Here is a 19672-nt window from a genome sequence, read left to right as displayed (position 1 = left end):
AAAAATCAAAGAATTTTAACTTTAATGGTCAGAGTATACCAAAACTATTTTTCATGCATATTGGTTGTGATATCTTATTTTAATGCCAATCATTTTGTCCAACACTAATGAATAGAAACTGAACAACATCAATTAAAAGCTGAGTGTCATCGACAACAACCTATTTAGCAGTTTGTACAAGGCTCAAGATGATAGCCTGAGGAGTAAAAACTGGGCAAAAATTGTTCTATTCAAATGTTCCTTAGTGTCAATATCATCAAGGTTTTATATCTTGTTTCAGTTGCTTTAAGAAATGTCGTCTATACAGGTAATCTAATATTTAACTCTGGGTATATTTCTGTAAACTTGCCATCACCGATACAGACCAGAAGAGACCAGACACTATTCTGAAATGGTTTCTTGTTGAACTTTTCACTAAAAAATTGAAACATTACATGGAATTTATCAACCTCACCATCAAAAATGAAACTTTATTGTTCTCAAACTTTTTAAACTATACAACTAGGAATCCATAAATATGTAAATATAAAATCTTGATATATATAAGTATATAAATCAAAGAGAAAATTGTACAAAAAAGTAAAAGTAAGAACTCGAAACTGGCAAGTATTTTTGAAAAAAAAACTCACTTGTACGATTCATAAAGAGTTTTCTTAAACAAAGCACTTGATGCATTTTATTCAAAACGGACGACCCTATTTCGTTTACCAACTGCCTTCCCAGGGCTTTCAACTTCAAATTGTGCTCCGTATTTATTAAAATTTCCCTTCGTCGCTCTCGTTTTCGGTGAACTAGTTTCCTGCTCTGCTGCAAGTTTTGAGACTGATTTATTCTTGGCCAGACGCCCTGACCTCTTTGTAGCATCCACTGATGCATCCTCTTCTTCTGTGTTATTTTTTCTTGTAGTTTTTTTAGCTGGCTCTTCTTCTGTGTATTCCTCGATCTCTTTTCGCCTCCTACTTCTCGTTGGTTTGACTGGTTCGATAACTTCATCCTCACCTTGTTTCTTTCCCCTGGTTTGTTTTTTGGTAGTGGTACTTGGAAGTTCCTCATTATTTTTGTTTTTGGTGCCTCGTGTAGGTTTGGAGTTGTTGATCTCTTCGCCAGTTTCTTTGAGTACTTCAACAGAGTTTTTTTTCTGTACCGCTTTTCTCGTTTTAGATTTAACCACTTTTTCATCCTAAAAATAATAAAGGCATTCATTTAAACTAAAGTTTATCAGAAATAGTTTACAAAATATACCTCGGCTTCTTTTGTATCTTCTCTTGCCTCCAATGTATTGAGTCTGTCATCTGAACATACCTTCCTCCCCCTCTTTGCTCTTTTCAATACTGGTTTGTCATCCAGCTTTTCATTTTCCGAATTTTTCTTTGTTTTTCTCCCTCTGAGTGGTTTAGAAACATTTTCTTTCTCCAACTCTTCACTAGATACAGGAGATATGTCTCCTGTAGTGCTGTCAACTAGATTAGAAGAAATTTCTTCTTCTTCTATTGCAGAAACTTTTGTTGCTTTTGGATATGGTTTTTTGAAACGCGTGCTCGAAACTTCAGATTGTTCCGACGAAATCTCGTCCACTTTTTCATCTTTGCTCTTCAAGATTTTTTTCGAATTTTGCGATGTTTCAGATTCAATGGCTTCCACTTTTCTTTTACCTCTTGTTGGTTTTTTTATACTTTCCTTGTCTATAATTTTCGCATTCCTTCTTCCTCTTGTTGGTACCTTTGGTGATTCTAAAGTTACAGTACTTTCCTCCGATTTCTCCAATATATCATCAGACATCTCAACCAACTTTTTTTTTCCCCTAGTAACCTTTTCTATAACTGCAACCTCCGGAATATTTCTCCTGCTTCTGCTTGTTATAAGAGATTCATCTGAAAGTACTGTGACATTATCGGATTTCTGCTCATCCATATTCACTTTCTCTTTTCCACTAGCAGATTTTGACTTATTTGTTTCCACGTCAAGTTCTTCAGATTTTTTATCGTTCACCTTCCTTTTACCTCTTGTGGTCCTTTCCACAACAGGAGATTTTACGACCTTCCTTCTACCTCTGGTGGTTGTTTTAGGAGATTCCACTGAAGCTATTACAGGCTCTTCAGATGTTTCATCATTTTCATTAACTCTACCAGGTTTGTCTACTTCTTCAATTTCTCTATTTTCAAGCTTCAAGTTCACTGTTTTTTTCTTTCCTTTGGTGGATTTTTCTTTATGGACAACAGTCTTCTTTCTACCCCTGGTCGTTCTAGGAGAATCAGTACCAATTACTTCCATATCAGAATCTGTGGACTTTTCTACTTCCTTCACTTCTTCCGTTTCATCATGCTGGTCTTGTTCCATAACTTTTTTTGATCTACCCCGAGTGGTTTTTTTCGGAGGAGAAACTGTTGGTGCTGAAGTTTCTGCTTTATTTTGAGTCCTTGATGCAGCTTTTCTTCTTCCACCTCTTCTAGGAGGTGAATCTACGTCTGTGGCTTCTCTTATTTCTTCAACCCTCGTCTTTTTCTTGCTTCTTGTTGGTGGCTCCTCAACAACGTCCTTCAATTCTGCTTCAGGTATTTTGTCATCAGACTCCGTATTATCCCACCTGTAACAACTTTCATGAATAAGAGCATACAAAAAATAATTGTACAGCCATGCTGTTATCAAAGAAAAAAAGATACTCAATTGGACAATTTTTCAACAGATCATCCGAGTACACAGCCATTTTAAGTAATGAAGAGAGATATTCAGATGAATATTCAATTTATTTCTTCTTTGTGTCGTTTTCACATAGATTAGGCAATAGTCAGTAACATGTCTTTTGTTTTTACAAATCTGTTCCAACACGTGTAGATAAAAATTGTGTCAAAATGTAATAATATTAATCTTTATTAATCCCAAGAAACAAGAATTTTTATAACAGGGATAAAATTCAAAATAATGATTAAATAAATGATTTCAATATTAAATATCAGTTACATATACAGCACATAAATACAAACAATATACATATATACATACACATACATATATACATTTTTGAATTATAGCCATTACTACGTGATAGTAACGGCTACATCCATCAATTTATTTAAAAAAATGTAATATGGAGATCAGAATTTCAATTAGAGAAAGAAAGCAGAAACTTTTTCAATTCCGATTTGAATTTTGTTTTTTGATTCATTTTTAATTTATCTGGAAGATTATTATATATTTTAACTCCTAAATGAAATATTGATTTCTCCCCAAATTTTAAGCGATATGATTCAACTGGTAGTTTTTTGCTTGTCTTGTATTATAGTCATGAATGGTATTTATTTGATTGAATTCCAAATTCGAATGTTTGTGATTTTTTTTAACAGAATTGAATGAAACAACAAATTTTCAAAGATTATTATTATTATTTTATCAACTGATGTGGAACTTGTGAATGAGATAACCAAGCTACATCACTGCATAAACATACTTTTTCAGCTGAAGAAGATATTTTCCATAACATATGAAAGGATGCAATTTTTTTATAACAAAATATAAATTTTATAGTATATCAATTCTCAACACTTTTTGGAGACATCCAACATATTTATTTACGGACTTGCCATTTTACAATGAGCATATAGTGTGAGAGAAAAATAAACAATTGAACAATATAGAATACTAATACAAAATATAATTCAATTATTAATAATAATCAGCAGTTTTTTCATGGTAGGTCAATACTTTAATCTGATATTTGTAAGAATGTAAACCAAATAAATCAATATAGGTGCTATTCTTATTTGCTAGCCTAAGCATTCTAGTAATTCAAGTCATATCTGGTGGAATGATGAGGAATTTTAAACAACTTTGACGCTCTGGTTCATCTTGAATTTACGTTGAAGTCAATCAGTTGTGTTACATATGGACAGTTCATTATAACTTTATAAAGAAGTCTTAAATCAATTTCAAATCGGCGGTGCTCTAAAGTAGATAAATTCAAAAGTAGTAGAATATCGAAGTACTCATAATCACATCTCTGATATCCGAGCTCAAATGCACATGATCTCAGAAATTTGTTTTGTATTTTCTCAATCCAAGATATATCTGCCTGATATAGAGGACTCCATATCACGCAGTTACTTTCCAAGACCGAGCGTACCAAAGAACAATACAATATTTTAAAGGTATTTATAGAAAACTTGTCTGTGGATCATTGAAAAAATCCCAATAATTTGAGTGATTTAGATACGATGTGATCAATATGACCTTTGAAGATTACTTTATCAAACAATACTTATGATTTCGTATGGATATACAATAGGCTTTACAGTTTTTGAAAATGTTACTGAATAACATTTATTTATATTTAAATGAAGCATGTTTATATCACACCAACGAGGGAAGTAATTCAAGTCTAGTTGTAACAGTTCTGCGTCACAAAAGTTATCTACTACTCTATTAAGTTTGAGATCGTCTGCTGTGGTGTATGACATCCAATACATCATTTATTATGTACCAAATAAAGGGTATCACACATAGTTACACCCAAAAACTTCCCATTATCTTATCTTCTCAGAGTTGTTTTTCCTAACTGAATGTCTATATTTTATGATTTCATTTATAATGTGTTAATTTGTAGTTTGACGAGTATTTTACAATATCAGCTATGTACAGCCAAAACAATACTGGATCAAGCACACTTCCTTGAGGAACTCCTAACTTATACAGGTGAATGTTGTGAATTGTGTTTTGTATTTGGACTACCCTTCTCACTGAGATACTCGAAAGGAAGAATTTGTAACCTCTGATATAAAATAAGTCCATGAAAACTTTTTCAAAACCAGTACAAAAATACTGCCTCTCGTCTTTTCACTAACCAAGTTAAATAATCAGTAAAAGACTGAGTTAAAAAAATATAGAGATATGAAGTCACAAGTATTAACTATCCTCAATTAATCGATGAAAGCATTTGAAATAGATAACTAGAGCTACATTGTCTATGTGATTCACGCATATGTAGATCAAACAGTTGATACACTACTAAGTCCAATATTTTCGATAGCGAATATCCAATGAGTAATAGTGAAAGAAACAATTCTTGTACACATCACAATTCATAAAATATGTTAGAACATTTTACTGCCTGCTGATGAGAACCTAAATCGTAAATCATCACTTTCATCAGCACTCTAAGAACTTGAAGAAATCAGTAAATTTGCCAACACAGAATAATTTACAGCATTGCCAAATGTTTTCCATAATATTTTACTGCCAAGTGAACAAGTCGAAAAAAATGAGCACTCAATTAGTCATATAATTATTGTACAAGAAGAAAACACAAAAATTGCTATGCTAATTTCAATAAATAGGTTGATAAAATTTCTATTTCAGAGAATGGATATTGACATTTCTTTTAAATTTCCAACAAGTCCAGTATATTACAATCATGTCATGAAACTTTAGGTTTTTTAGAAGGCGTTTAGTCAAATATCACAATCTAAAAAAACTGCACAAAAATATCATTTCAATACTATGCACTGATCGCAAGCAAATTTGAAAAAAGTGATGTGATTGTGTTCTCATTCAATAAAACCAAAGGGCCATGAGGGATTGAAAATAAATATGACAGTACTAACCTTTCAAGTCTTATTACAGCTTGATCTTTAACCCAGTCTTCCACTCTCGGACTTGTAACACTCTTGTCGCCCATTGTCTTCCTTCTAGCTCCATAGGAATCGATCGTTTTGTTTGGTGACAAGCTCTTTCCGCGGTAGGTTCTCGGAGGTCGTTTGTCCATCAGTTTATCGAACAGATCTTCGTTGTTCTCAATATCACTAGTGTTGCTCAATCTGTGAACTCCTGAAATATTAAATATATCTGCTACTCCTTCCAAACAGCTCAACTCATTTTGAGGATCTTTAGACTCTTTAGGTGTACTCAATAGCACCTTCACACCCCTCAAATCGCTGAGATCATTTTTAGGGCTGTTTTGTAACTTAGGTGACATTATTTTTCGTAAATTAGGTACATTGGTGAGATCATTTTCTGGAGATTTCATTTCCTTTGGGGTGGCTAAAAGTTTCTTGACCCCTACAATATTCGTCAAGTCATTTTTGGGTGGTCTCACTTCTCGAGGAGTAGCTAAGAGCTTTTTCACCCCAACAATGTTGGTTAAATCATTTTTAGGAGATTTTATTTCCTTGGGAGTAGCTAAAATCTTTTTCACTCCAACAATATTTGTTAAATCATTTTTTGGAGATTTTATTTCCTTGGGAGTAGCTAAAAGCTTTTTTACTCCAACAATGTTAGTTAAATCATTTTTGGGAGATTTCATGTCTTTTGGAGTTGTTAGAAGTTTTTTGACACCTCTCAAGTCAACCAGTTCATTGCGAGGTGATTTCGTCACTTTCGGTGTGCTAAATAATGTTTTCGTTCCTCTTACATCCGTTAAATCATCTTTAGGACTATTCTGAACCTTTGGTATTTTCGTAAGTCTTCTAATCCCAGAAACATTCTCGATATCATTCTTTGGACTCTCTAGTATTATTTCAACTTCTTCACTTGAAGCATCCAAACTTTCTTCGAATACTTCCTCATCGACAGAACCTGAAGTAATAGTATGGGCTGTCGAAACAGATATAGGAAGAGACCTCCTAACAGACTGGCGTTTCGTTATCCATTCTCCTGTTGAGGACCTGGTACGAGGATGAGTGATAACAGGCTTATCGGTAAGATTACTCAAGTGACTAGGTGTGTCTTGAGATACAAATGAAGCAGAAATGTCAGTAAGTGCCTCATCAGACTGGAAAGATTCAAAAGAATCATCATATGCCTGAAAATATTGAGGTGAATTAATAATAACGAATTTAATTTCTCAAGGAAAATACATGTTTATTGTGGGAAAAAAATATTTCAGAACTATAACTACAAAAAGAACAGAACTGAAACTTGAAAAAATTTAATGCCTAAAAAGCAATCTAATATGAAAAAAACTAAACTAATTATCTCTGATGTATCTATAAATACATACAAGTAAAATGAAATTTTGACAAATGTTAGTTTTCATTTCAGATTAATGAAACCAGAGCCCTTAAAAAAAGTATTTGTGATCTAACACCAGGCAGCACTGTTTCGACCCGCCAAGATCTCATCAATGGTGTCAAATTGAACCACAAATGCATTGCAGGACTCAACTGTCATTGAATGACAAACCTTAGTAGATAAAAGGGATAACATCATCCCATCCATATAGATTCGACAAGACGCAATCGGTGAATAAGGATTTCTTGGACAATAAAGCATGATTGATTGACTTGTGTCCAACTCTCAATACAGTTCATGTAATCAATATTTCAAAATACATTATTACTGGCTTTTTTTCTAAAGTGTTGTATTGTGCTAAGTAAATACAAACTGCTTCCGTTATTTTTTTCTGTCCTATTTTGTTACACATACATATATTCAGTATCTACTTGAAGTTATATATTATTTTATAGTTTTATATGACTGAGTAGTGATAGCTAATATGTGTAATTTTGTTTGGTTTTTTATTTAATTTTTTTAACCAAGCTTTGTCAATAAGATATGAATCTTCAGAAAATAAAGCATATTTTGACTTCACTTAACTTTTAATATCAAGGATAAATGAAACTCTCCAAGGCGGTGCATTGCAAAGCCTTGTTTCGACTTCAACCAACGAACAAGATTTGTTCTCTGTCTTTCACTACAATACAACCTAGATAGTGAAAGACAAGAGGGTGAATCTCATTCGGCGTTGTATATCAAAGCTTGGCTTTGCATTGAACCATTACCTTAGGATCCTGATTTATCTTTAATTCTTCCAGATTGAGTTTATAGAGGCATGAAACGGACGCTAGGCATCTTCTAAACTCCAAGCTTTCATGTTGCATCTGCCCATCATCAACTATTAATGACTCAAGACGGCAGGATAGATTCGATTATATATGAGCATTTCGAATAACTTTGAAAATTAATCACCAGGAACAATTTAGCTTGTTTCCACAAATCTGGCCATGACACATATGTCAATAAAAACCACACCACAAAAAAATTTATATTAACCAACTAATTAATGATTTTTTTTTCTTATAATCGCCCTAATCTGTGAATTGTTGTAAATGTTGGGTAAAACAGTATTACTTATTACTTACAATGATTTATACATGAAGAAAACTCACCTCAAAACTGTCATCTTCATTTATAATTAGTTTTCTTTTTTTATGTTGCCTAACAGAATTGTCATTGGATTCCCTTGGTCTCTTAGTAGCCTTTTTGTTAGATTTGGCTTTGTTCAATTCCTCCATTAAACTTTTTGATGACTTTTGCATTCGACTTCTTGATTTGATTGCAGATTTACGAATGTTCTCAAATAATCCAGGAGTAGTCAAGGGAGTTTTAAAACCGGATTCACTTTCGGTTGGGTCCAAAGGAGATACGGGAGTAATATCTTCTGTTACTGGTTGGTATGGTGTAGATTTGCCCCTGTCGAGAACAAATTTGGTAAAAAATATTGTGGAAAACCAAAAAAGAAAATTATCGAATACAAAATTTTCAACTCACCTTCGACTTTTAATAGCCGATTTTGGCGTTGACAGATCACTTTCTTCAATTTTAGAATGGATAGTTTTTGATAATTTCATATGACTCCGCTTGCGCGACTCGTCCAATGATGAGTCAATATAAACAATAGAAGTATTATTTTCAGGAGTACTTTCCAAAGAATCACTCACTGATATCACCTCTGTTTTAGTATTGATGCTTCCCATTAAAGAAGTCCGATTCATTTCAGGAGTTTCTAATGTCATAGACAATTGTGATTTTCCAATGCCTTCAGCAGAAGATTTGTTAATTCTTCTAGATGATCGTCTACTCATTTCAGGGGTCTTAGATTCATGAGTCATATCCGAATCATCACAATCTGTCAATCCTTCAGGTTCATATTTCCTAAACGAAGCTTTTCTCTTGGATTCTAGAGTTTCTGCTCCACTATCTTCGATGGTGAATTCATCATACTGCATAAACGAAGGGAAATTTTCATTCAAAGTAGAATGAGCAAGAGAAACTGTGTAAGAATTCTCAACATTGCTGCTTCTTCTTACAGATCTTCGAGGATGATGACCGACAGGAGATAATCTGACTGAAATCCTTTTTGACTTTTCAGCTGTAAATAAAGTACTTTTTTCAACTGTTTCTTCTTGTAATGATTCATCATTATCACTAACTGAAACTACACTTTGCACTGAAGGTTTGTTTGTTTCTAGACCAGCAATAGATTTGCTACTTTGATTTGCTGGAGACTGGGAAGAATTTCTCATAGAGTATTTGAAACTCGGTTTAGGTGTTCTTGATGATCTCCGAATAGGCAGAGACACTCCATGTTTCAATGGAGTGGTACCTTGAGAGAAACGACGGATTGAAGAATTTTTTATTTCAACTGAAGATCTAGTTAGCTCAGGTGTTTTATTGTCCAATGTTATGATCAGGTTCTGCTGAAGTCCCAACGGCAAAGTTAAGTTTTTGGAAAGATTGTTCATTGACAACTTTGTAGATTTTCTCAAAGACTGGTTTTTGGGAGCAAATGTTTGTTCCTCTAAAGGTAAAGTTTTATCATGATGGATACCAGCAAGTGAAGATTTCCCACTTCTTCTAGAAAAATTGTTCTTTGCTTCAGCTGTTTCATCTTCCATTACAAAAGTTGAATCTGTATGAAGATCACTTATCGAAGATTTTCTGGCATTCACCGAGGATCTGTTTCGTGATGTTGTCATTAGTTCATTCATTATCAAAGTTGAGTCCTGATGAGTACTCTCAATTAATGAATTTCTACTTGTTTCATTTGAACCAGATGTTCTGTCTTCAATTGGCAAAGTTGAGCTTTGTTTGAATGTTTGTCCTTCCGACTGTAAATTAATTTTTTGAAGGGTGCCAAGTGATGATTTCCTGCTTGATCTGGCATATTGGTTCGTGAACTCAGGTGTTCGCATGGTTAAGGTTGAGTCTTCATTAAGTTCAGATTCAGATTTCACACAGGACTGGTCCTTTGAATCAAGCTCTTCTTTTTGAAGATCATCGACCAATGATTTTTCACCTTTTACTGAAGACCTATTTCGTAGTGTTAGATTGCTTATGGATGATTTCCTGCTTTTTCTCAAAGAATTTACCTCTGGTTCTACTGGTGAATTAAGATCACCAACCAATGACCTTTTACCTCTTCCTGAAGATCTGTTTCTTGTTATAGATGTAGTTTTTTCTGACGAAGAGCTGGGGTTTACTTGAATACTATTATTAGATCCTTTCTCTTGCTGGCGTGTTTCATTTTTCAAAATTTCGTCAAGATCTTCACCTGAAGATTCTCTGTCTTTTAATGAAGATCTTATCTTTAAGTCAGATGCATTTTTTGAGTCCGGGATCAGTTCTTCAAGATTTCCTAAAGATTTTTTTCCTCTTACTAAGGGGGTTCTTGATTCATTTTCAATGTGTTGAACCACAAAATTATTACTGTTTCTTAACGAACATCTACGGCTTTCTTCTGGCGTTTTGTCATCTGCAGACAATAACGACTTTTTCAAAAGTTGACTTACAGATTTGTTATTACCAGTAGCTTGATAAATCTTCTCTGTTGATGTATTAGAGACTGATGTACCCTTGTGACATGGTGAAGTTGATTCGTTATTACTATTTGCTATTTTCAATGGAGATTTCGTCATTTTCAAATCTTTATTTCTTAAAGATGAGAACATTTCTTTTGGTAAAGACTTCCGATTTTTACCGGATCTACGAGATAATATACATGGTTCCAAAGTGCGCCTTCTTCTATCCGATAATCTTCGTTTCGATAAAGGGGGTGGTTCTTCATCGGCAAGTGAAGATTCAAGTTCTGACTGGTCAGTTGCATTACCTTCAGAAATATCAAGTAATCTATCCTCTTCATCTTCTTCATTATATTTAAGACTTTTTCCCACTGAAGATTGGTCACCATGACCTTTTGTCTCTTTGAGAATATTTGCATCGCTACTCCTTCTCCCAGAAGATGATTGTCTTGATCCTTGAAAAATGGGAGACAAATGGATTTCATCAACTTTAGAACCATCTTCCTCGGTAAAATCAATCATCGGGTCATTTTCCTTCATAGAAAATCCTCCTACTGATAATTCATTAGTTTCATCAATGTTGACGATTAGAGAAACATCATTTTCTTCATAGACTTTACTATTCGTTGCAGCTGTACCAGATGTGGAACACCTCTGCCTTGGAGTTGAAATTTTCACTGACGAACTTAGGGTACTTTTCGTTTCGTCTGTCATGGAATGGTGATCAGAAGGACTTGATAACTGTAGTTCAAATGAATCTTCACTTGAATTGCCTTTGTTGGTGTCATCCAAGGTAGGTTCATCATTAGAAGATACATCTTTTGATTTTTCTTTCAGAGAATGTAGAGATCTCCTTGAAAATATTCTTGTTTTCAATTCATGATTGCTCTTCCTTTGTTTGTCTACTGAATTCAGACTTGTCCTTTGCAAAGACAATCGAGATCTGCTGGAAGATGGTTTTTCCATACTCTTTCTCAAAGACAACATTGATACAGATTTTTTTGAAGATTCGGTATCTGATGAAAAAACCAATGAATCATCATTGGTGAGTGATGATGAAGATAATCTCAAATACTCTGTTTCATCAGAGTACAAAATGCCCTTATCATTTTTCAAATTCCTCACTTTAACATTGGAAAATGATACCGTTTTTCCCAAAAGATCGCTGGTGTCATCCTCTGTAGCCAATTCACTCTTTCTAGGGGTGTTTTTCAATATAGACTTTCTAGGAGAATTTAAATCTATGAGATCGCCAGCTGTGGACAGTTTCTTCGAACTTCTTGTTCTCAAACTCAATTTGACAGATTCCACTTTTTTATTTATTGGTGTTGTCAATTGGTTCATAGAGAGTGAGGGTATTTCTTCCTCTTCTGTAATCATCGAGGTTATGGTATTCTTGTCGAACTGGATATTTCTAGCCGAAACTCTTGAATTTACATTGTTTCTGGAGACTTTTCGTGGATTACTTCCCAGAGATAATCGATGTTTTGTATTACTTGCATTGGCACCCAGCGCCTTGGAGACAACCAATTTTGAACTGAAAATTAAACATTAGTTAATGTAAATTGATGGATGTAGCCGTTACTACGTGGTAGGAAATCGTAATGAAAAAAGAAATGAAAATTTCTGTTTTTTACCAGTAACTAACGTTACTGCAGTTTCGTCCTATACGGACATTTTAGGACGAAACTGCAGTAACGTTAGTTACAAATAAAAGTGGTAAAAAAATAGAAATTTTCATTTCTCTTCTCATTAGTTATTGTAATTGTTTAGTAAATCGTGTAATTATTATAGTTTTGAGTGATTGGAATCTACTCTTTGAGAATGAATTTGGGACCACAATTCACATAGAAATACTATTAAAACATATATTCATTACTAATCATTCGATCATCCTAGAGAGTGATTTAGAAATCAGACTACAAATTGTTTACGAGAAATTTTGTTTTTGATTTTTGTGGTTTATTTTCTGAGGTTTTGATCTTTCACAATCTTGAAAAAATCAAGAGTTACAAGTAAATGAATACAAGTGTATCAGGGATTTCAACTATGTAAACTATACCTAGTTCCACAACCGATTGCCTTTTTTTAAGCAATTGTTAATATAAGATTATTCATTAAGGTTTAGACTGAAGATACTGAAATACTGAATTTCCTGATTGACTCGGCCTAGAGTATAAAAGTTTAGTAGATGCTCTAAGCTCTAGGTAATTACATTTGAGTACATACCTATGTAGGTAGTTCTCACTGGTGATTACATGTGGTATTTAAAAGTTAGAGTAAGTAATTAGTTTTCAATATGTTATTTACTATGAAAAAGCTAGTGTGATAGCGAAACATGTCGTGAAATTTAGAAAATAAAGTTTGTGAAGATCAAATTGTTTTCGGTAGTTTGTGAGATGGAATAGTGAAGATTAATAAATAGCATAGAGAGCCATAATAAAAAACTAACTTAATTTCATTAAAAGAGAGAAGTAATTGAATGAATGAATGAATGAATGAATGAATGATTTATTGGTAGGAAGATCCTAATACACAAACATAATATTTCATGTTATATAAACACACATAGTAAGGATATAATACATATATACATATAGGTACACATAAATACATAATATATACCGAGTCACTTACTATCTATTCTATTGTGATACCAGTCATATAATCAGTCAAATCTTTTTTGAATTGAAACAGGTTTTTATTATTCTTCACATTTTGGGGAAGTTTGTTATATTCAATGAGGCCTTTATATAATAAAATTTTCATGGAGTTTGATAAACTACATCGTGGCAGGTGAAAATTGTCATTTTGTCTAGTAGTGTAATTGTGAGTGGAATTTCTATAAATGATAAATTCTTCGAAATAAGAAGGTAGCATATGATTGGTTATCTTAAGGGCAATATTGGATAAGAACTATACATCAGTGATTTCGTCTAATTTCATAACTCCAAGTCCAATTTTGCATTCAATGAAACCAAAATACAAGACTAACACTGTCTTAGTCATCTTCTAATTTGGTTAGTGAAAGGTACATTGGAAGACAGCAATTCTGTTCTGGTGAGGAAGTGTTTTCAATAGATTCCTTACACAATATTTAAATTTTCTCAATCTTAATAAAGTTGAATTTTCATATAAACTTGAATTTCTATAACTATATCTAGCATTAGAGAAATATTCTTGTTTTCAGAGATTTTCTTCATGGTGGAAATCAATTAATACTTCCTAAAATTTACAATTTTTACTGAAATCATATCAAAATTCGATTTTCTGGAGTTCAAAGTGTTTCTACAATTTAATATAACTGATTTCAAACTGAACACCCTTGATACAGGAAAACTACTCACAGGCACCGACTTTTTCAATATGTCAAGTAATTGGAAGCAAATATTAATTGCATGTCACATATACAAATTATGTCTGATCGAAATGGCTGACTATTTTCAAACCAAACATTTATAATTACAACCAAAGTAAATCTGTAAATAACATTCTGTAGTATCATAAATGAAAAACTTGTATTCACAATGAACAAAAAGTGACTTTTTTTAAAGGTAACTTTTTTAAAACAAAAACAATTACTCACGTTGTTTTGGATTTTTCACTAAGCGATCTTTGGTCCATCCTTTTTTGTGGAGTAATGGAAGTTCTAAAAGTTTACAGACAATCAATATAAGATTTATACTAAATTGAATGAACATTACCCTTCAGAGTTCCTTTTTAAAAATGCTCTTTTAACCTGAACTGGAGTTTTGGTCCTACAAAAAATCTATGTATAAAATCTATTCGCGAATCATTGGTATGTGGAATATTCAACTTACTTTAAATTAGGCGACTTTTTAGCACTTTTTGATTGAAGTTGAGGAGCCATACTTCTTCTAATTGAAGGTGTTAAAACCTTTTTGGCGAGATCTTTCTCATTTTTTTCTACTTCCTGTAATAATTTCATTGAACCTTGAATTTTACAAAGAAATGAAAACTTACCTCCTTTGTGATATTGTCATTCAGGTACTGACATTTTTTCCCAACTATCTCAATAATATCTTTATCATTCAATACTTTATGCTTTCGTACTGAAATGCCATTTACTTTTACAGGGGCCTTTATAGATTTATTTAAAATGGTGGCCTACAAAAAACAGATACACGTATCAGTCAACCCATTTTTAGCTGATTGTTAAAAACCAATATCTATATGTTTTTTCAATAATCCTTTATAAAATAGTTAGTCTGGATGTGGTATACAAGAAGAGAAACATATCAAAAATTTCATTTTTCGAGTTATTAAAATTTTGTTAAAAAAGATTATCCATAAAAACAACATAATTAAATACAGGATGCCTGAAAAGTTCAAAATTAACTTTTTTCCCAGAAGTATTCTACTAGAAAAAAAGCTTTTTGGCTTTCTACTTCTATGTTGTAATGAATAGTTAAGGCTGATTTATAGTTCAAGTAACGCAACCGTACCGCTAACGCCCACCGTACCGTAAAAACATAAAGGTTCAGATTAACATGCTTTCATTTATAAATGCTACTCCGCAAACGCAACAACGTATCCGTAACGTAAGAGATGGTCATGTTTCATCTCTTGCGGAACTATTCCTTACGGACAACCAATCAGAGCACGAAATTTCTGTTTTCAACAATTGACAGTTTGCGTCATGTATCAGATGTTAGTTTTCGATTTTGTGGTTAGTTTGTTTATTATTTAAAATATTTTACGGTTTTTGCTGTCGAGGATATTGTATTATTATAAACATGGGTAAATTTTAAAAATGTATGAAATATATCTTCTTTTCTAAATTAATATTTCTAGAAGTAGATTATGATTTGTTAATAACATTGGTTCAGTCCTTCCCACACCTCTATGATAAATCCAATAGAAATTTTAAAAATAATTTGGTTAGAGACAATACCTTATTGAAAGGTGCTCTCTAGTTTTTCCTCTGGGGTAATTCTGTCAGAAATTGTTCGTTTCCGGATTTTTGGAACAATTTGTGCCAACAAACGTTCAAAAAGTGGAACACTCATTCTTGTATATTTAAAAAATTGTTCTGGATCATTTTTCATTGGCAAAAATGTTGTTGTGTAGAATCCGCGAATTCTTCTGTCTACATTTAAAGGTTTTGTTTTAAATTTCCTAGATTTCCTTTTTTTTTGATCAGCGCACTTGCCAATAATAATAAACAGGTGGATAATAAAAGATAATTATTGACAAACATTTTGAAACTTTCAAAACAAATCTCTTTGTATTTGACACACAACAGGATTTGACAGAGTGAATGCACATGCGGATGCTACTGTTTTGCGTTGCGGTGTGTCATCTATGAAAGGAATATTTGTTTTTTTGCGTTAATGATTACGTTACGGTACGTCTTATGTGGCGTTACTTAAACTATAAATCCAGCTTTATAGTTCATACATTTTCTTCCACAGGTATGATGAAATGATAACTTAAACTAACACTGTAGGTACAGGGATGTAAAACTCACTAGGTGCAACCTATTTTGAATTCAAATTGAGACAAGTAAATATAATTGGTGAAGAGTAAGTTATACATGAATCAATCTATTTGAAATTTGCTATTTGATATTTATTTTAGTTTAGACTGCAGGTTAGGTATATCCAGAAAAACAAAACACTTTTTAGAAATAACCTTTAACTAAATCCAGTAGGATAGGAAGGTTTACTCACAATTCCACTTTCATTCACATTGATGATACAATGTATTTTTTCTAGGTGATCATCACTGATTTTGAGCCTCACATCAGCTTCTGGAGAAGAGCCCACTGTAGTTTGGCCCTGGGATAATTGATACATCAGGGATTGTGCACCATCCTTGCGGAAAAACAACAGAGAACCGTATTCCTCATCAGAAGAATCCATATTTTCAGAACTACTTTCCATTTTGCTATCAGTTCCCTGAAAGTTGTTTACAAGCTAAAGCAAGAATCAAATTTTGTCAGACATGACGCGTGACAAACAAAGCTAACCACAATATTGCAACTAAAATCCCTAGAATTACCAAGTAGAAGTGTTGTGATTATGCTGCAGTTAATCAAAATATCTTCATTTATTTAAATACAATTAAGAAAGGCGATAAATTTATCATGGGATTAGTCGTCTACAGATATATAATTGAAATAAAAATCGTTTAATACTCGAGGTTTCAAAACCACAACTTAAAACGTTCTCTTGCGGCAATTTCCTTTACACTACTGTACCACTACTGCACTTGGGGATTTTAACCGCCAAAGCTTATTTCATCAATATGTAAGCAATTTGAAAACGTAAGTATCGAAAATCAAATTACTTTCATTCTGCAATCCAAATACACACTCACCATTTTCTACAATGTGAATATTATACATTTTCACTATTTTTAATCTCTTTCAGAATAAAAGACACCACAACAATTCAACATTCCTTACATAAACCGACTGATGCCGACGACCAACGCATTTCTTCGTTAGAGAGCACTGCGCATGCTCTCTTAAAAGTAAGTGAGGGATTGTTGTGATTTACGAAATTGATTCAAAAGTTTTTTTCTAGGCATCGAAGTCCACCAAAATTGAAAAAATTCACAAATTATCACTCAGAATTTGGGAGCGTTTTGTTATCCTTGAAAATAAGATTTCAGTATGTTATTTGACTGATCTCCCAAAAGCATTTTGTCTGTGATTGGTTCATTTGAATTCAACCGTTGAAAATGTGGAACTTTTTAAATTCAAATTTGCATCCAAAGGTCGTTTGTAAATCTCCTTCAACGGATGGCTACGAAGTGGAAAATTTAATAAGTGACGAATATTCGAAGAGAGTTCGCGGTTTTATAGCCTATCCAGCGATAAAACCACCAGTTGAAATCGAATTCGAGTTTATTTGCCCGGTTAACATAGATCATATCAATCTCAACACAGTAGTGGGTTCACAGAAATGCAATGGAATCGAGATATATGCCAGAAATGAAATTCTTACCCATACTCTTATATGTAAATCAGTATTTGATAAGATGGGAATAATATTTTGCAATAGTAGAAAATACTCAAAAACCAATCCTCCTGAGGGATACAATAATAATTATGAACTATGTTTTTTCCGAAGTAATGCTTTTAGAAGTTTTTTAAATGCAAGCAGTATCAAAATAGTTATATTCAGAACAGATAAATCAGTACCTTGTTTGAGATCTGTTGAAGTGTGGGGGATACCATCAAAGTCTTGTTCTCAAGTCACTATCAACACTATAACAAAACTAGCCACCAAATCCCTGACACCAAATGTGGCCACTATTTCAACACCAATGGAGGAATTCAAGATACCTGAAGACTTCAAAGATGACTTAACATGTAATATTATGTCAATACCTATGACATTGCCAAGTGGCAAAACTGTAGATCAAAGTACTCTGGAAAAACATATACAAAATGAAACATCCTTTGGAAGAAAACCCTGTGATCCATTTACTGGAATAAAATTCACTGACCACCTCAAACCAATAATGAACGTAGCTCTAAAAACTAGAATAGACATGTTTATTCTTCAAAATTCGCATCGGGCAGAAATTTCAAACATGGGAAGAACTATTGGTAGGGCAAGTGGCACCAGAAGTGATCATGTAGGTAATAACGTGAAAAGAAAACATGACTATTCTGATTGTAATGGCGATCTAGAAGAAGCCATTTCAAAAGTTAAACGAAGTACTAGTTTCATGTCTTTTACAGATGATTTGAGTATCGATAAAAATAGTTGTGTTAAATGTAAGAATAAGCTAGATATTCTGTACAAAATTCCATGTGAACATTATTACTGTAGAGTGTGTTTATTACTCATTTGTGAAAATTCAAAGTGCTCTATCTGTGATATATCATTTATGAAAAGTGAAGTGCAAAAATGTAATTTATGAACATCTGCTGGATTTATATAGCCATATCCAATCTGGAAGTAATAACTATACTTGAAATTCACATGAAAATTTGTTAGTAAACCAAAAAAAAGAAATATCAATGGTGCAGGAACTAAATTTATTGAAATTTTATGTTCAAATAATTTTTGTTGGATAGAAAATTTGACAATAAAAACACATAATAGTAAGCACGATGTGTTTTTTCAATCTTTTGAATAATTGATTTGGTCTTCAAATATGTATCTTCAAAATATTCCAAATTTGAAAATAGCGTACAATTTAAACTTGATTTGACCTTGAATTCGAATAACTTCCCACAAAACGCTAGCGCCATTCATGGTTATCTCACGAACATTCATTTAAGACTGGATCATAACTCATAACCATAATTAATTATAAACAATAATATAGTTAATTGAAAGAAATATATTTTTGGGAAAGATACATTTTTGGAAACGGTTTTGGCTTTCTACTTCTCCATCTTTATACAAAAAAAATGTGGAAATCTTTCAAAGAACGAAAGGAAACAATCAATTTAAAAAAATTGTATAGAGTTAACTTTCTGAAATTGATTGCTTCCTTCTATTCTTTGGAAGATTCTCACAAGTTTTGTATGAAGTTGGAGAAGTAGAAAGCCAAAACCTTTCTTTTCCAAATGCAGTGAACTTTGGTACGAACGACAACCCTCAGAAGTCGAAACTTGTGCGAGCTAAGGATTAACGAGATTTTACCTTTTAACGTGTGATTCCTAAAAGAAAAATTAATTCAAATTTCTACCACTCCATCAAAAATTATAATAAAAGCAATCTTTAAAAAGCATCAGAAACCTATATTGTGAAAACTTAGGGAACTGACGATCTATTTGTCCACCAGATACCACTAGTGGTTCCTTTTAAGGCGAGTCTGAAGATTCGGCATTTTAAATTTTATATTATAAAAATTTCCAACTATAAGCAGTTTTCAATTTGGGGAAATGTATTTGATGAAATATGCATGGAATTATTCATTCTGGAATTACCAACTTCCAGAATGAGTTATTCTACGGAGAATTTGGCAATGTACACTTCATCCCATTTTCAATAACACTAATAACAGTACTACCGAATACTGTAATTTTGATCCATCTAAAAGTATTTTTTTTTTTAAGAAATGCGAATTATTAGCAAGAATAATGATTTTTTCTACGTTCTTAAGAGATTGGCGCA

At 32.8% G+C, this 19672-nt stretch overlaps 3 protein-coding genes across 10 annotated transcripts in view; 2 read left to right on the top strand and 1 right to left on the bottom strand.

Annotated features, from left to right (window-relative positions):
• Window positions 1-16857, top strand: part of wap (DDB1 and CUL4 associated factor wap) — a 31933-nt gene extending 15076 nt beyond the window's left edge. For all 5 annotated transcript variants that reach the window (XM_074175709.1, XM_074175711.1, XM_074175710.1 and 2 more), the window contains one exon: window positions 16307-16857. The gene's annotated coding sequence lies outside the window, so the exon portion shown is untranslated. The remainder of the gene's footprint in view (window positions 1-16306) is intronic.
• On the bottom strand, window positions 457-17878 carry LOC111507044 (uncharacterized). 4 transcript variants are annotated; one of them, XM_074175707.1, is made up of 11 exons: window positions 17740-17878; window positions 16262-16489; window positions 14553-14696; window positions 14390-14502; window positions 14273-14326; window positions 14155-14217; window positions 8539-12105; window positions 8157-8460; window positions 5595-6790; window positions 1243-2584; window positions 457-1180 (listed from the first exon to the last, which is right to left on the bottom strand). In XM_074175707.1, exons 1-11 carry the CDS (start codon window positions 17773-17775, stop codon window positions 677-679), a joined length of 7551 nt encoding a protein of 2516 aa, XP_074031808.1. In that variant the 5' UTR covers window positions 17776-17878; the 3' UTR covers window positions 457-676. The 4 variants fall into 4 exon arrangements, with proteins under 4 accessions (XP_074031808.1, XP_023018042.2, XP_074031809.1 ...); XM_023162274.2 differs by lacking the exon at window positions 17740-17878 and adding an exon at window positions 16911-17029; XM_074175708.1 differs by lacking the exon at window positions 17740-17878 and adding an exon at window positions 16881-16928.
• On the top strand, window positions 17149-18655 carry Ubox5 (U-box domain containing 5). The gene has a single exon (XM_023162277.2). The coding sequence runs from the start codon at window positions 17277-17279 to the stop codon at window positions 18465-18467; it is 1191 nt and encodes a 396-aa protein (XP_023018045.1). The 5' UTR covers window positions 17149-17276; the 3' UTR covers window positions 18468-18655.
• The last annotated feature ends 1017 nt before the right edge of the window (window positions 18656-19672 follow it).

Source organism: Leptinotarsa decemlineata, unplaced genomic scaffold, assembly GCF_025532065.1.
Source record: "Leptinotarsa decemlineata unplaced genomic scaffold, Ldec_3_MD MMD2_tig00001064_RagTag_RagTag, whole genome shotgun sequence".
Classification (NCBI taxonomy): Eukaryota; Metazoa; Arthropoda; class Insecta; order Coleoptera; family Chrysomelidae; genus Leptinotarsa; species Leptinotarsa decemlineata.
Note: the sequence above shows the minus strand (reverse complement) of the source record. Positions and strands in the feature narration are given on the sequence as shown.

Excerpts from the sequence above, each read along its gene's own strand:
- LOC111507044 (XM_074175707.1), bottom strand. The coding sequence starts at position 17,775 with ATGGTATCCCCCACACTTCAACAGATCTCAAACAAG. Across the intron at positions 12,106-14,154 it reads AGTGAAAAATCCAAAACAAC|TTCAAAATTGGTTGTCTCCA; the intron begins GTGAGTAATTGT and ends TTTAATTTTCAG. Across the intron at positions 2,585-5,594 it reads GCTGTAATAAGACTTGAAAG|GTGGGATAATACGGAGTCTG; the intron begins GTTAGTACTGTC and ends AAGTTGTTACAG.
- Ubox5 (XM_023162277.2), top strand. The coding sequence starts at position 17,277 with ATGTGGAACTTTTTAAATTCAAATTTGCATCCAAAGGTCGTTTGTAAA.